Genomic DNA, 15669 nt, shown 5'->3' with positions numbered 1-15669 from the left:
GTGGTAAAAAAAAAACAAACAATCAAATAAAAAAAAATAAAATTTCAAAATTTTTAAAAAAAAAAATCATAAGAGTCAGATATGCTTTTCTTAAGTGTCATGATTTTGTCGAACAGTTCAGTTTAGTTTGTATTCTTTTTCTATTTCTATTTTTATATAATAAAAATGTATAGATCCAATTTATTTATTTTATCTGTATTTTTGGTTGTATCTGTATCATTAATCAATGCCTCGAGCAATGGTGATGTGAAAGTTTCACCATTCTTCAAGAAACACAATGGTTTCGCAAAGATCCCAGAAGGTGTTTTCTTAGAAACAATGTAAGTAAATAAAACAAAAGTAAAAATAAATATAATTAATAACATCTTAAACTAATTAATAACATTTAATATTTATATTTGAAATTATAGGGAAGATGCAGGTGAAGCTGTATACTTGAATGAATATTTAGATAATCCAGAGGTTGGTAGAAGAAAATCATGTGTAGATATTAATAAATTAGTTGATGGTACTCCATTCGGAGATTGTTCAATGTTGGACAATCCAAATGACCCACTCACCCAAGTTACTCCATTCACTTATTCCGGTTTCTTCCAAGTCAACGAAACCTACGATCAAAACTTGTTCTACTGGTTCTTTGAATCTCAAGACGGTAACAAAGATGCTCCAGTTGTTCTTTGGCTTCAAGGTGGTCCAGGTAATTAATTTATTAAGAAATCTATAATACTTTTATCATTATACTTACTCATCATTGTTTGTTTATTACTCTTTTTTTATTTAATAATCAGGTGGATCTTCATTATTTGGTTTGTTTGTTGAGAATGGTCCATACGCTATTCTCGAGAACTTGACTATGGTACCAAGAAATGTTACATGGAATGAACACTTCTCGATGCTCTACGTCGATAATCCAGTTGGAACTGGTTTCAGTTACACCAATTCAATGGCCGGTTACTCTTCGAATCAAGATCAAATCGCTGCCAATCTCCACAGTCTTTTGGTGCAATTCTTTGGTGTTTTCCCACAGTATGCCAACAACGATTTCTACGTCGCTGGTGAATCATACGCCGGTAAATACGTTCCAGCACTCGGATACTACATCATCCAACAAAACAAGCTCAACCCAAGCAACTTTATCAACTTGGCAGGTATTGCCGTCGGAGATGGTCTCTGCGATCCAGTCACTCAAGTCACCCAATACGCCAACTTGGCATTCTACATGGGTCTTGCCGATCTCGGTCAACAAAACACCATGTCCATCTACCAAGACAAGATCATCCAAGCCATCTTGTCGGAGCAATGGATGGAGGCCAACGATTTGTTCACCGACCTCATCAACGGTCCACCCGATTACTTCCAGAACATCACCGGTGAGCCAGACTACTACGACATCCGTAAGACCGTTGAGCCAACCTACGGTGGAAACTTTGAGGCATTTGTAAACTCATCGATGGTCAGAAACTTGTTGCACGTAGGTAACAACTACTTCCAAGACAACAACAACGTCTACTTGGCATTGCAAGCCGACATTCCAAAGTCTATCAAGCCATTGATCCCAACCATCATTGAGAACGTCAAGGTACTCTTCTACAACGGTCAATTCGACTTTATCGTTGGAGCATCACTCACCGAGACATTCATGCGTACCATCCCATGGGAGGGTATCCCACCATTCGTCGGTGCCGAGCGTACCATCTGGAAGATTCCATCTGATCAAGTCAACGTCGCCGGTTACGTACGTCAATATCTCAGTCTAACTCAAGTCGTTGTTAGAGGTGCCGGTCATATTTTGCCATACGATCAACCAGAGAGAGCTTACGATATGATCACAAGATTCGTCAACAATGTTCCATTTACCAATTAAACAAACTTTTTTTGGTATATTTAAAAAAAAAATAAAACGATAAATAAAAAAATATAATTATTTAAAGAGCTTCATTGTAATCGTTAATATTAATTGATCTTTTATTTTCATAAATGGCCTTAAAGTATTGAAGTTAAATCATTTTTTAAATAAGACGATAGCGATGGTCTTCTACTAAAGGGTTGGAACGGATCGAATTTAGCGGATTACTCTATGATCAAACGAAATCTATTTCCTAGATTTCGTTAAATGTCAATCTTTGATCACATAATTTCCAAATTCATTTCAAAAATTGTCTTGCAAACATGGATTCACAAAAACTTTCAATCAAACACCAGATTTTAGATTTTGCAAAAGGTGAATGATCCATTTTTAAAAGTGGGATCAGCTAATTCACACATTTTTTTCAACTAAAAAAAAAATCTCTGTTTTTTTTTTTGTGACAAAACAATCGAAAAGTTGGTGTAAAGGATAGATGTTTCTAGTTTTCGTTTCTCTTGCCAAATGATAGGGTTAATTGATTTTTAACATTTGGATTTCTTCTTTGGTTGGACACATTGTGCAAACTTTCACCTTTTTAAAAGTTATTCAACAAATTTTTTTTGATGAGCCTTTTCATACCAGCAGCAACACTAGTGTTGTATCATCAAAGAACATGTTGCTTTGATTTTGATACACGTTTATTTTCACAAAATCTTGGAATATAATAGATCACAAAGAACAAATAAATATCTGACTTACACAATTATGTAATATAATTACATGTGGGTTGGATGTGATGAACTTCAATAGGATATGAACTATTCCTTACAAAATCACTATAAATACACCTCTTTCTATTCCATACAAATATAATTATAATAATAATTTAATACATCACAATGGATACAGATAATACGTTAATAGAAACTACAACTACTTCTGAAATAAAAGTTACAACAGATGGTGGTGATTATCAAACCGCTGCTCACAGTACAGGTTATCAAACCGCTGCTCATAGCACTGGTGCTCAAACTAAACCAAAGGAAACCACACCCAATAGTGATTACCAAACAGCTGCTCATAGTACTGGTTACCAAACAGCAGCCCACAGTACTGGTTATCAAACAGCAGCCCATAGCACTGGTGTTCAAACTAAACCAAAGGAAACCATAACCAATAGTGATTATCAATCATGTGGCCACAGTACTGGTTATCAAACCGCAGCCCACAGTACTGGTGCTCAAACTAAACCAAAGGAAACCACACCCAATAGTGATTACCAATCATGTGGCCACAGTACTGGCTATCAAACAGCAGCCCATAGTACAGGTTATCAAACAGCAGCCCACAGCACTGGTGTTCAAACTGAACCAAAGGAAACCACACCCAATAGTGATTACCAATCATGTGGCCACAGTACTGGTTATCAAACAGCAGCCCATAGTACAGGTTATCAAACAGCAGCCCACAGCACTGGTGTTTCAAACTAAACCAAAGGAAACCTCACCCAATAGTGATTATCAATCATGTGGCCACAGTACAGGTTATCAAACAGCAGCCCATAGTACTGGTTATCAAACAGCAGCCCACAGCACTGGTGTTCAAACTAAACCAAAGGAAACCACACCCAATAGTGATTATCAATCATGTGGCCACAGTACTGGTTATCAAACAGCAGCCCACAGCACTGGTGTCCAAACTGAGCCAAAGGAAACCACACCCAATAGTGATTACCAATCATGTGGCCACAGTACTGGTTATCAAACAGCAGCCCATAGTACAGGTTATCAAACAGCAGCCCACAGTACAGGTTATCAAACAGCAGCCCACAGCACTGGTGTTCAAACTGAACCAAAGGAAACCACACCCAATAGTGATTACCAATCATGTGGCCACAGTACTGGTTATCAAACAGCAGCCCACAGCACTGGTGTCCAAACTAAACCAAAGGAAACCACACCCAATAGTGATTACCAATCATGTGGCCACAGTACTGGTTATCAAACCGCAGCCCACAGTACTGGTTATCAAACAGCAGCCCATAGCACTGGTTATCAAACAGCAGCCCATAGCACTGGTGTCCAAACTGAGCCAAAGGAAACCACACCCAATAGTGATTACCAATCATGTGGCCACAGTACTGGTTATCAAACCGCAGCCCACAGTACTGGTTATCAAACAGCAGCCCACAGCACTGGTGTTCAAACTAAACCAAAGGAAACCATAACCAATAGTGATTATCAATCATGTGGCCACAGTACAGGTTATCAAACCGCAGCCCACAGCACTGGTGTTCAAACTGAACCAAAGGAAACCACACCCAATAGTGATTACCAATCATGTGGCCACAGTACTGGTTATCAAACAGCAGCCCACAGTACTGGTTATCAAACAGCAGCCCACAGCACAGGTTATCAAACAGCAGCCCATAGCACTGGTGTCCAAACTGAGCCAAAGGAAACCATAACCAATAGTGATTATCAATCATGTGGCCACAGTACTGGTTATCAAACCGCAGCCCATAGCACTGGTGTTCAAACTGAACCAAAGGAAACCATAACCAATGGTGATTACCAAACAGCTGCTCATAGTACTGGTTATCAAACCGCTGCTCATAGCACTGGTGCTCAAATTGATAATGAAACTTCAACCAAAAGTGTTTAATTCCTATTTTGAAGGAAAATTTATTAAAATAAAATTAATATTTTGTATAACTTTAACAAACAAAAACAATATTAATTGTTTTTGGGATGAATTTTTGCTAGAGATATCTCTTTTCTAAAATTGATTTATAATAATAAAATAGTTAATAGCTATGAGAAAACAAATATTAGATAAATGTTTACTATTATATGAAATGACTTTTTTTTGTTCTTCAAAAAATTCCTTCCTTATTAATTTCAGTTGTTTGGTAAAACAATAGTACAGTATATAAAGATACATATAAATATTATTGATAATTTTGTTTATTAGAATTGAAATAGGTTAAGTTTAAAACAATTTAGTTTAAATTATGATGAATTTGCAAACCTCGATAACAAACTCTTGGTGCTGGATTGAGATATTTTGATTTATGATCTAATTTCGTAATTTTTATTACCAACCATTCTTTGTTCTATTGTAAACAATGACATTTGATAAACTTTCTTGTTTCAAATAATTGTCCCTAATTTTAATTTAATTTTAATTTGTCGGATTAAAAACAGATTGGCACCTTACTTTTTTTTTGATTTCCCAGATGATATACTCAAAATTATATCATCCATTGAATTGGAGAAGAAAATAAATAATTTTTCTCGAAATTTATTATGTATTATTACTTTTATTAGATCGGCTTAAATTCAAAAGTTAGTTGTAATTGAGATGAATTAAGTTAAAATTATTTAATGTGGTGATAATGATGATAAAGATGGTAAAGAAGAACTCCATAAATAGAAAGTTCAATATATTACTAAGGTCATAGTAGAATGACATATAAACCAGAGATAGCCTATCTTGAAATGAGATATTACTACCTGATACCACTAATTTAGGATCTGCAACAATGTAGTGTCGACCATGTCTACTAATACACTCATACCAACCATCAGTGTATAACTTTGTTAAATTCTTTGGAATATCACCAACATCGACAATCTTTGTACCATTCCGCAGAAACGTTATGAAAGTTGCTTCGTATGTCAGATGATCGTTCTCTTTATCGACAACAGAGATTGCATAGCCTGCTGGTAGAGAGTATTTCTCTTTTGGTCCATGCGGATGAAATATGAAGTGAGGCAGTAATATTGCATCTTTCCTCCCTTTGAAATCACCATTGAAAGGTCCTTTCAAGATGATGAGTTTCTCCTCTATTCGGAGAGTTTGTAAATCTGCATAGTTGATTGCAAATCTAGGTACTCGTCTAACAATTACCTCTGATGCAACGATCTCACCTATATCCAATAGAGACATCTTCAAAATAATATAGATATTTAACAATATCTGTTTTGAAAGCAATAAGATATCTGATTAATAAATAAAGTGGGGTCTATATAATATTAATAATTAATAAGTAATTTATTTACCAAAATTGTTAAAGCTTTTTTTAACTTAAAGTACTCAATCCTAACTATGAAATGAGCATCCATAAAAATTTTTGTTCTAAGTATGTAAGCCGCAATAATAATGTGATAAACAATAATATAATAATAAAATGAATCAAAATTTTCAAAATTAAATATTTAAAGTGCAAAAAAAAGTTGGACCCGCTATGTCCGATGAGTCATCGGAGTTCAGAAAAATCAATTTAATTTAATTTATCAAAATATAATTACCACACTTAAATTTGATCGTATAATATAACAATTTCTATTAGATATGTTTTAAATTCAAAAGTTGAAATTGATACTTATAATAATCAAAATTAAAAATTTAATTTTTAAACAAAAAAAGTTGGTACTATAATCATCCTGGGGTTCAGAAAAATAAATTTATCCACTAATATAATATTTCTTTTTTTGATGTATAAGATCCTTTTTATTTTTATTGTTGAGATATACCAAAAAGTGTAATACAAACAAACATTGATCTGAAGATCCTAAAAAAGTAACATTTGTTATCTAATTAAAAGACAAAACTGAAACTATAATTTTTAAAAAAAAACAAGAATTTGACCTAAATTTATTTGAAAAACTTCTAAAAAAGAATACATAGGCTCGGCTAATATTAGGTGCATCACTTGTTTTGTAGCTGCAGTCTTCAAATATTTTCAAAATAAATAATATTTTATTTTACTTATTTTATACAAGTTGCTTATACTAATTTTAATTGATGGAACAAAACAAAGGACATCAACTTGTAAATTTATCATTTTTATTACTCGGATATATTGTTGATAGATTACCAAACATTGACAAGATATGTTTTAGTTTAGCATGTAAAAGATGGTTTGAAAATAAAGATCGTTATCTAATATTCAATGTAGATGATATTGGCATGATCGACAATGAACAAAACAAAACATCTAGCTTTCATTTGAAATCATATCAATCAATCTATTTGAAATCACACCAATTGAGAACCAATTTAACATTATTTATTGGCAAAAAAAGCTGTTGTCCTCCAACTAATCTATATTTAGATAATGGTAAGTTATTAATAATCATCATTATATGTTTCATAAATTAACCTATAATTACTACTATAGATATTCTGAATACACTTGATTCACTTCAACCTAATATAACATCTGTTATGATCGATGAGACGATCAATCACAATATGCAAACAGTAGAGATCGACTCTTATCATCTTTGTAGACTTCTTTCCACTTCCAACGTTACAGAGTTGCGTTGTTGTCGAACGCTGACAGGTAAATTACCTGATAGTATCAGAGTATTATCTTTCTACAATGACTTTAATGAAGTTGTAAAGAGAAATAGTCTACCTAGTGGCCTTAAAGTATTGGAGTTGAAAGATCCCTTTAATAAACCGATAGATGTTGGTATTCTACCTGAAGGTTTGGAGCGGGTTGAATTTGGTCGTCGCTACTCTCACCCGATTGGACCTGGCATTCTTCCTAGGACTTTGAAACACTTGGATTTGGGAGGAAACCTATCCACACTTTTAGCGGGATCACTTCCACCGAATCTTGAAGTGCTGATATTCTCCTCTGCCAAGGACCAACCAATTATTTCACTACCAACATCGCTACACACCATCTATTGGCTACCTGCCACATTTATTCCATCGTTAGAGAAACTCCCAAATCTAACCACTCTCACAACCTATGAAGGCACTGGGCTATCAGGGGTTATTAATGATCTTCCACCGACACTGACAGACCTAACAGTCGGGCGAAAGTACCAATTGCTCTCAGCAATGCCACCATCGATCCGATATTTAAATCTAGATCGTTGTACGTATGATTATGGCCAGTTGTTCCCAGAGACAACACAGTATCGATTGCAACAGTTGGTGGCACAAAGATTCCCAGCACAAAAGCCGAACCTACAGATATTGAATCTCATGTTGATGCGTGGAGTTAATAATCCAACCTTTACAGAAGGAGCGGAATCTTTGGATATGACCTTTAATCTTCATAATACACTTAGTGCCAAAGCGGTACCGAAATCAATCAAACTTTTGAAAATGTATAGTATGGATAGCCTCGACAGTATTCCAACATCAATTGAAACACTGGAGATTTTCAATCGTTGGAAATCCTTATCAAAACCATTACCACCAGCACTTCGAAACATTGTATATATAGAAGTATCAGGACTTAAACGTTGTGACATCAGAAGATTGGATGATAATTGTTTCTTAGTAATAGGTCAACCACCAATGATGAAATCCTCTAAAAAATTTCCATATGGCTATACAATGGCAATGTTTAATCAATCAGAATTCAAAGATAGATTTTATCAAACCAACAAATGAAAATTATAATTAAAATATTATTATCAACTGCAGTTCTTGGTAGAAAAATATAACATAGTTTGTGTATATACTAAAAAATCAATCAACCATATTCCTTTGTTTCTTCTTATTCTTCTTCTTCATCTTCTTAATTGTCTACCAACAGACAAATTATCTCATAGTACATCACCAACAAACCTTTTTTTTTTTTTTTTTTTTTTAACTCAATATCTCCTACTCTCAACCTCAAAGAGAAAGTAGACTGAATGAACATATAATACATATAAGTATATGACTATAGAAAATAACATAAAAATTGAAAAAAATTCAGATAAATAAAAGTTTTTTTGCAGAATGATAATGTTCATTCGTTTATTTTTATTATAACAATTAAAACAAACAAAAATAACCACCACCAATCTTTATTAATATATTCTTTCATAATAGTAGTAAAGTAGTAATACAATTTAATTTAAGTAATAGTTATCATCTTTTTTTTTTATAATAACATTAAATATTTATTAATATCTAAAGATACATACATAGTTTAGTTTGATTGAGAAATAGTAATAATAGAATATATATATTTAGATTTCAATGTTTGTTTTACAGATTCATAGTGTAACTTTTTATAATCCATCTACACAAACTAAACCTAGAAATGTATTCTTAGATATATCAAATGAAAATCAACCTTCAAGGTAAATCTAAATTAACGGTTTAATCATTAGCATTAGCATTTCACTAATTATTAGATATATATATATTTATATTTATTATTTATGTTTATGATAGACGATATTTTGTAGGTAGATTCTCAACATCTAGTACAAAATCATGTGAATCTATTGTTCATGTTTCGAAAACACCTATTACAGTTCACCTTTCTTATGGTCCGTTGATGTATCATGATTTAGGTCCACAAACCATATACGATTTCCTCTATGAAGATATAAGTCATTTAGGTCAAAAAAAGGTACCTATAATCATATTACATATATATATCTAGATCATTATATTCATATTCAGATTATTATTATTATAGTTTTTAACATTTGGAAGAAGAGGACCATTATATCATGTTTGTTATTCAATATCACCTGTAAAATATTCATATGGATTTGCATTGTCGAAAATAAGTTGTCTTAAACAAATCACCTCTGGGAAAGATGAGTTATATGCAGAAGTAGAATTCAACAATTCACCTCAGAGTATTGGCTCTGGTCCAACAAATAAATATCATTTAGGTTCATTCGTATCACATGATATGACTGAAATTCATTCTGTACATAATCGTAAGTTTAAACTACATATAACCAACCACTGGTTGTATCAATAAATAACTAACATTTGTTTCTCTATCATATCATTCAAAATGTTTAGTAACATTTTCAACTTTGGTTAATTTCGTTATTACATTCTATGTAAAGACCAAGTTTGCAGAATATATTCTTGGAACTTTAAAATTTACACCTGCACATGAACTGAATGCGCCATCCGATCAATCGGTATTAAAGCGAAAGCATTCGATCGCTTCCAATAGTAATACTACTGGAAGTAGTAATAGTTTGTTTCACAGAGGAGGATCGTTGTCGTCGTCTTCAACACAACATAATCAACCACCACCATCTCCACAACTGAACCAATCTAATCCACCTTCTATGTCGGTGGGACAACATACACCATCTGATAGTGGTGTGATCGATGATCGTATGACTGGTCTAACGGCAATCTTGAATCAACCATCGGAAATACCGAAACAAGACTACAGTGGTAGACCTGTCAGTCAAAACGAAGAGGTAATTCCATCGCCTCTGAATCAAGCTGCCTCTGATAAGAAGATCAACAGAGAGAAGGGTGGATTGTTATTCTATAGAGCGACTTCCGATGATAAAGTACATACTTTTCTACAGGATGATTATTCAACGACCAAACGAATTACTTTGTCTTCACCAGAGGGTAACGGTTCATATGAATTTGTATTCTCTTTGAACAAGACCGATTTTATGTTGACAAGTCAAGCGCATAACCAGTCGGATGGCGATGATATCGATTCGAGCAACAACCGGACAGAGAAACATCCGACAATGAGACACAGCGCACCAAGTCTATCAGAGAAACGAAGTGAACATCTGCACCATCATCATCATCACACTGGTCTGAACACCAGTGAAGAAGCACCAACAGAGATATCGAATAACACCTTCAGTTTGATAACAGAGAACAACGAAGTAGAGGTACTTATCGATGGACTTCAAACGTTTAGAAGGTATTTCGAATCAATGATGAACGCAGAGCATAGTATCAGTATATTGGCATGGGAGTTATCATTCTCATTCGGTCTTGTTCTCACCAAGAATGTAAAGTCTGGCTTGCCATCACTCGCAAGCGATCAAGCCAAGTGGATTACCCTCGAGGATGTACTACTCTCAAAAGCAATGAGTGGTGTCAATGTCAGAATCATTGTATGGAGACACGAGTTACTTTCGCATCTCACTCGTTTCCTCTATCTAGGAGAGGTCACCATTGAGCGTGAAGTAGCAAAGCTCGAAAGACGTTGCAAAAAGCTGAGTATTCCTTGCAAGGTCTTCAATACTACAACCGATGACATGTCGTCCATCGATCAATCGTACATCGATGAGTATTCAACCAATGTAGATGGTGGTATAACCATTGTGATCGCTGGTAATCCTCAGGGTATTCTATCTTCGCATCACGAGAAGCTGGTGTTGGTAGATGCCGAATGTCCAGACCATTGTATTGCTTTTACAGGAGGATTCGACATTGCACGTGGTCGATACGATCAGCCACTGCATCAAATTCCTCGTCCCTATCTCTTGAATACACTGTTGAACTCGCCAACCACCGAGCAACAAAAGCGACAGCAATCTACCAAACCACCTCGTTACAGCGGTAGCAATATCCAACCGGTTCTTCGACAGATTCGTTTCCTCTGGCACGATATTCAAATATCACTGCGTGGTGACAGCGCTCAATATCTAAAGCTACATTTCAATCAGCGATGGATACATGCATTTACACAAAACGTTCTACTGACACGTTCAAAGACCATACCAAAGGATATCATTCTAAAACCCTGTACAAAAGTTCACCAACCACTATCGAGCATCGTTGTCGAACACAACGATCCAGCACCTCTCTACAAGCAATGCGCAGTCAGACTCTTTAGAACTTGGAAAGGTGTTTTAGATAATAACTTGTTGTTTGACGACTATGGAAAGATGATCCTAAACGCAAAGGAGTTCCTCTATGTCGAACATCAATATCCATTCCAAAACTTTACACTGACCTACTATATGTGTGAAGCATTAAAGGCCAATCCTAAACTACATATATTAATTGTCACCCCTGTTAAAACCGATCTACCAAGTGGTTTAGTAGGTGAACTATTTGATTGGTCACAAGATCATAGTAAGTTGATTCGTTATTCCTAGAGATCTTTGTTCTAAAACTAACTTTATTTCATAACCTTTAGTTATAAGACATTTACATTTAATTTATAGTGTTGCACCAGATAGAGTTGGAATTTATGGTTTAGTAAGACAAGATGAAGAATCAAATAGATGTAATTATACAATTTTATTGAAAAACAAATAATTTTTTAAAATAACTAATCTCATTTTGATTATTTAGTAAAACCAATATACATTCATTCGAAATTAATTTTGGTAGATGATCAACTGTTTAATGTTGGAAGTACTAATATGGATAACATGAGTTTCTTCCACTCTAGTGAATTGACAGCATCTATTGTCGATCCGAAACTGGCAAGAGAAACAAGAGTTAGACTAGCAAAGGAACACCTTGGAGATCACTATACAAATGCAATTGAAAACAGCTTTTTAGAAATGTTTAACGCTTTCAAAAAGATATCAGATTTGAACTACGAGAGATTGCGATACAAACGTTTGATGATAGGTAGACCAGTTGCATTGGCCCCAATCGACAAATACGAGTTTTTGCTAAAGAAGATTTATTATCCAAACAAGTTTGCCAAGATACTTTATAAGCTTGGTGTGGATACTGATGAGTGGATTGGAAAAGTTGTGAACCCTTCAATATGGTTACAAAAGTTTAAACCTAAACTCTAATAAATGGAACATAGCATTTATCAAAATAAAAAATAATTATGATTTTATTTGAATGTTTGGAGGGATCGGCTCTTAAGAAGCTGTGTCTAGTGTTGAATCGAAAGGATAGAATATTGATGATTTGTAGTTAGCAACTGATGATGAATTGTATAGATAGTTTAGAATGACAGATATGCATCATGTTTTATCTATTAAAATATTCTTGAGAGACAAGTACTAATAGAAATTTTTGTCAATCACCGACTTATATCGGGATCTTAATAGCTCAGTTGGAAGAGAAATCGATTTCGAATCGAATCGAATTTTTTTTTTATAAAGTATTCTCCTATCTCGAAGAATACTCAAATGGATTTTATTGTTATTCGTTTATTGGCTAGTGAGGTGGGATGGCGTTGGGAAGTTCCAGGTTTGGTGGTTCCAGATGAGTTTGAAGTCGTGAAGATTCTTCAGCCATATGGATTGATATGCTTGAATGTTGTTTCGACTGAAGTCTAGTGTTGATTTTCTGATTAGTTTGTGGTATTCTAGTTTAGCTTGTCTGTTAATGTTGTTGGTTGTTGAGTAATAGAAGTGGTGGGTGTGATGGGAGAGTTGTGTGCAAGTTTTCAGTGGAGAATCCATACCTGGTGGAGTACGATAGCTATTGAATTTTATTTGTATCTTTGCTAATTAAAAAAAGGCAACAACACACTTTCAATCTCATCAGTTGAAAGAAATAAGATATTGATTGAAGCTTAGTTAAAGAGTGTTTCAAAAGATTCATACAGAGACAAGAGTATGTGCTACCCGGTGACAGTTATATCAAAAGTGTTACTCACATATTTTATATTTAAAATCAGAAATACTCAACATGATTACCTACAGATTAGAATCTATTAATGTGTATATTGTTATAACAAGCAAAGACTGACAAGTCTAAAGTTGTCGAGCATTCAGGTAACTTTCTTAGTAAACGTTAAAGGTAAAAAAGATAAAAATATCGCGACAGACTAAGAGAAGAGATTTACAACAGGTAATCTATCGAGATTACCAAACATCGTAAACGGTCACCAATTTTGTCTATTTATTTACTCACTATTATTATATCATTAACCCAACTGGTTCTGTCAGAGCGCAACTTTAATTACAAAACAAAACTGGCTCCCGACAACTTTCGCCTGCTCATTAATTTTAAAAAAAAAAGTAAAACTTTTTACTTAAAAATTAAAAATTTGTGGTGTTTTTGTTAGATTTATGGTTACAAGCAAGAGCCAGTTTTGTTTTGTTTTGTAAATTCATTTTTCCACGAAAATAACACGGGGAAAAAAAAAATCCAAAAAAAAAAAAAAATTTTTGTAAACTTCAATCAGTAACTTTACTTTGGTTTAAAATGATCATTCATTTTAGTTTTTAAAGTTAGATAAGAGATAAAATAGAGTAATGTCAGACAGTAAAGTTGAAAAGAGTTTACCAAAGATTATTCTTTTCAAAATATTAGATTATTTTGTTGCAGAATGTGTTTCGCTGAGAGATGAATTTAGATTAACCAGTGATACAAATCCAGATGTTGTATGCCAAAACTATCAAGATTGGATCATAGAGCTGGCCACAGTATCAAAGTTATTCCATACTGGTGTTCGCACATCGATTGCCAATAGAACAGCAATAAGATTGACTATGGATGACCATGATTATATTGACAAAGACGACGAGGAAAACAAGTTGGAGTTCTATGGAACTGCAACCCATCTCGTTGCAGAGGAGAGGTATTTCGAACCATTCGAATCAGTCAGTTCTTTCAAATCGATATTTGGTTCCGTCAAGAAACTATCATTAATCTATGAAGAGGAGTTCTTTTTAGAAAAAGTAGAAGGAGTTGAGAAGGAAGTTGTCAAAGATAGTGATGATGATGGTGGAGTTAAGAGCGACAACATATTATCATTGGAGAGTCTAGAAGTTAGAGATATGTATTTAAATTACACTAAAAACTATGAGACGTTTGCTAGTTTGGATACATCAGCACTTAAACACCTGTCTCTAGATTTCGTTTCAGATGGTGATGATGATCTAATGGATGATATGTTTTCATTCATCTTTGCAGAGCCATTCCTTGGTTTGAAGAGTTTGGAACTCACTGGCTTTGACGTTGACCAAGCTCAGCAGCCTTTTGCAAGCAAATTCTTCAAGCTATTGTCGAAACTCACAGAATTGAAGAGATTCAAGTTGAAACACAATATAAGAAATAAATTCAACGGTGTCTTTGTTAAGGAGTTGGTCAAGTTCTTGGGTCAACAAAATACTTTGGAATGCTTTGATTACAGTGATTGTTATATTCCAAGAGGACACGAATTTTTAGAGACTCTATTCAAGAAAGGATCGTCAATCAACGAATTGGATATAATCGCCAACTACAATCTACCATTGCTAGACAGAGTTTTGGATAGATTGCATCTTTACAATATCGATCATCAACATCGAAATAGCGATGAACCACTGGAGTCGATGGTTCTTCCGAAATCAGTCAAATCATTGCAAGTCGATTTCGAAGTAACATTCCAACAGCTTGCCGAGCTTTTGAAGGATAATGATATCACGGAAATACTCAGGGTGGTAGTTCACGTTCACCCAACCCTAAACAAGATTAAATCGCTGGACCAATTTGTAAAAGACCTCCAAAGCAACAAGACATTGCAGAGAATCTATATCCGATTGAGATCTACTTTTGAAGGTGATGACGAATACCACGACTATGGCGATCCAGAGGATGCCTACAAAACTAATCTCATTGAAAAGCTTGATGGTGTTATCCAAAAACATCCGACCATCAGGAATAAAAACAACTGGGTGAATCATATCGATATTAAGACAATCAATGATTATTATCATTAGATATCTATCTATCTGAAGATTGTAGAATCAAAAAGAAGATATAAACGTGTTGTTACTGTTACTGTTTTATTCCCCCAAGACTTAGAAATAATAAAAATTTTAAATCTTTAATCTTAAAATACTTTTCTTAATTCTTTGATCTTCATTCAAATTGCAAAACACAGAATTTTATAGGTGGGAAAAATGTTGTAAAAAAAATAACTTAATAAAATGCAATGGTTGGTTCACCCAAATTCTGCTAAATATAGATAAAGTATCTAAAATAAAGATATTTCAAAGTTTACACTTTTTTAAATTTAAAAATTACAGCTTCTTTCACTTTATATTTTAAGTTTGTTTGGAAAAGAATGTTGTATAAAAACTTTGGTCGAGATATTGTAACTTTAATTATATCAACTTACAAAAATAATAAGAGAATATAATAATAATAAATATAAACAAATA

The 15669-nt window shown here is 34.0% G+C and overlaps 7 protein-coding genes across 7 annotated transcripts; 6 read left to right on the top strand and 1 right to left on the bottom strand.

Moving 5' to 3' along the window:
• Window positions 1–165: 165 nt before the first annotated feature.
• On the top strand, window positions 166–1864 carry PPL_05757 (S10 family peptidase; the record flags this gene model as incomplete). The annotated part of the gene is made up of 3 exons (XM_020576630.1): window positions 166–320; window positions 411–697; window positions 789–1864. 3 exons carry the CDS (start codon window positions 166–168, stop codon window positions 1862–1864), a joined length of 1518 nt encoding a protein of 505 aa, XP_020433879.1.
• Window positions 1865–2745: 881 nt separating this feature from the next.
• On the top strand, window positions 2746–4510 carry PPL_05756 (uncharacterized protein; the record flags this gene model as incomplete). Its single annotated transcript, XM_020576629.1, has 2 exons — window positions 2746–3322; window positions 3402–4510. The coding sequence occupies 2 exons, from the start codon at window positions 2746–2748 to the stop codon at window positions 4508–4510; spliced, it is 1686 nt and encodes a 561-aa protein (XP_020433878.1).
• Window positions 4511–4847: 337 nt separating this feature from the next.
• On the bottom strand, window positions 4848–5973 carry PPL_05755 (uncharacterized protein; the record flags this gene model as incomplete). Its single annotated transcript, XM_020576628.1, has 3 exons — window positions 4848–4924; window positions 5299–5797; window positions 5911–5973. The coding sequence occupies 3 exons, from the start codon at window positions 5971–5973 to the stop codon at window positions 4848–4850; spliced, it is 639 nt and encodes a 212-aa protein (XP_020433877.1).
• Window positions 5974–6655: 682 nt separating this feature from the next.
• On the top strand, window positions 6656–8266 carry PPL_05754 (uncharacterized protein; the record flags this gene model as incomplete). The annotated part of the gene is made up of 2 exons (XM_020576627.1): window positions 6656–6971; window positions 7032–8266. The coding sequence occupies 2 exons, from the start codon at window positions 6656–6658 to the stop codon at window positions 8264–8266; spliced, it is 1551 nt and encodes a 516-aa protein (XP_020433876.1).
• Window positions 8267–8842: 576 nt separating this feature from the next.
• PPL_05753 (phospholipase D) lies at window positions 8843–12357 on the top strand (the record flags this gene model as incomplete). Its single annotated transcript, XM_020576626.1, has 6 exons — window positions 8843–8946; window positions 9041–9221; window positions 9291–9540; window positions 9629–11677; window positions 11742–11831; window positions 11900–12357. The coding sequence occupies 6 exons, from the start codon at window positions 8843–8845 to the stop codon at window positions 12355–12357; spliced, it is 3132 nt and encodes a 1043-aa protein (XP_020433875.1).
• Window positions 12358–12520: 163 nt separating this feature from the next.
• PPL_05752 (uncharacterized protein) lies at window positions 12521–13316 on the top strand (the record flags this gene model as incomplete). Its single annotated transcript, XM_020576625.1, has 3 exons — window positions 12521–12538; window positions 12676–12763; window positions 13258–13316. The coding sequence occupies 3 exons, from the start codon at window positions 12521–12523 to the stop codon at window positions 13314–13316; spliced, it is 165 nt and encodes a 54-aa protein (XP_020433874.1).
• Window positions 13317–13776: 460 nt separating this feature from the next.
• On the top strand, window positions 13777–15225 carry PPL_05751 (uncharacterized protein; the record flags this gene model as incomplete). The annotated part of the gene is made up of 1 exon (XM_020576624.1): window positions 13777–15225. The coding sequence occupies one exon, from the start codon at window positions 13777–13779 to the stop codon at window positions 15223–15225; it is 1449 nt and encodes a 482-aa protein (XP_020433873.1).
• Between the last annotated feature and the right edge of the window lie 444 nt (window positions 15226–15669).

The sequence above is a fragment of the Heterostelium album genome (genome assembly GCF_000004825.1).
Source record: "Heterostelium album PN500 unplaced genomic scaffold PPL_contig12, whole genome shotgun sequence".
In the NCBI taxonomy this organism is placed as follows: Eukaryota; Evosea; class Eumycetozoa; order Acytosteliales; family Acytosteliaceae; genus Heterostelium; species Heterostelium album.
This window is presented reverse-complemented; position numbering and strand designations above follow the sequence as displayed.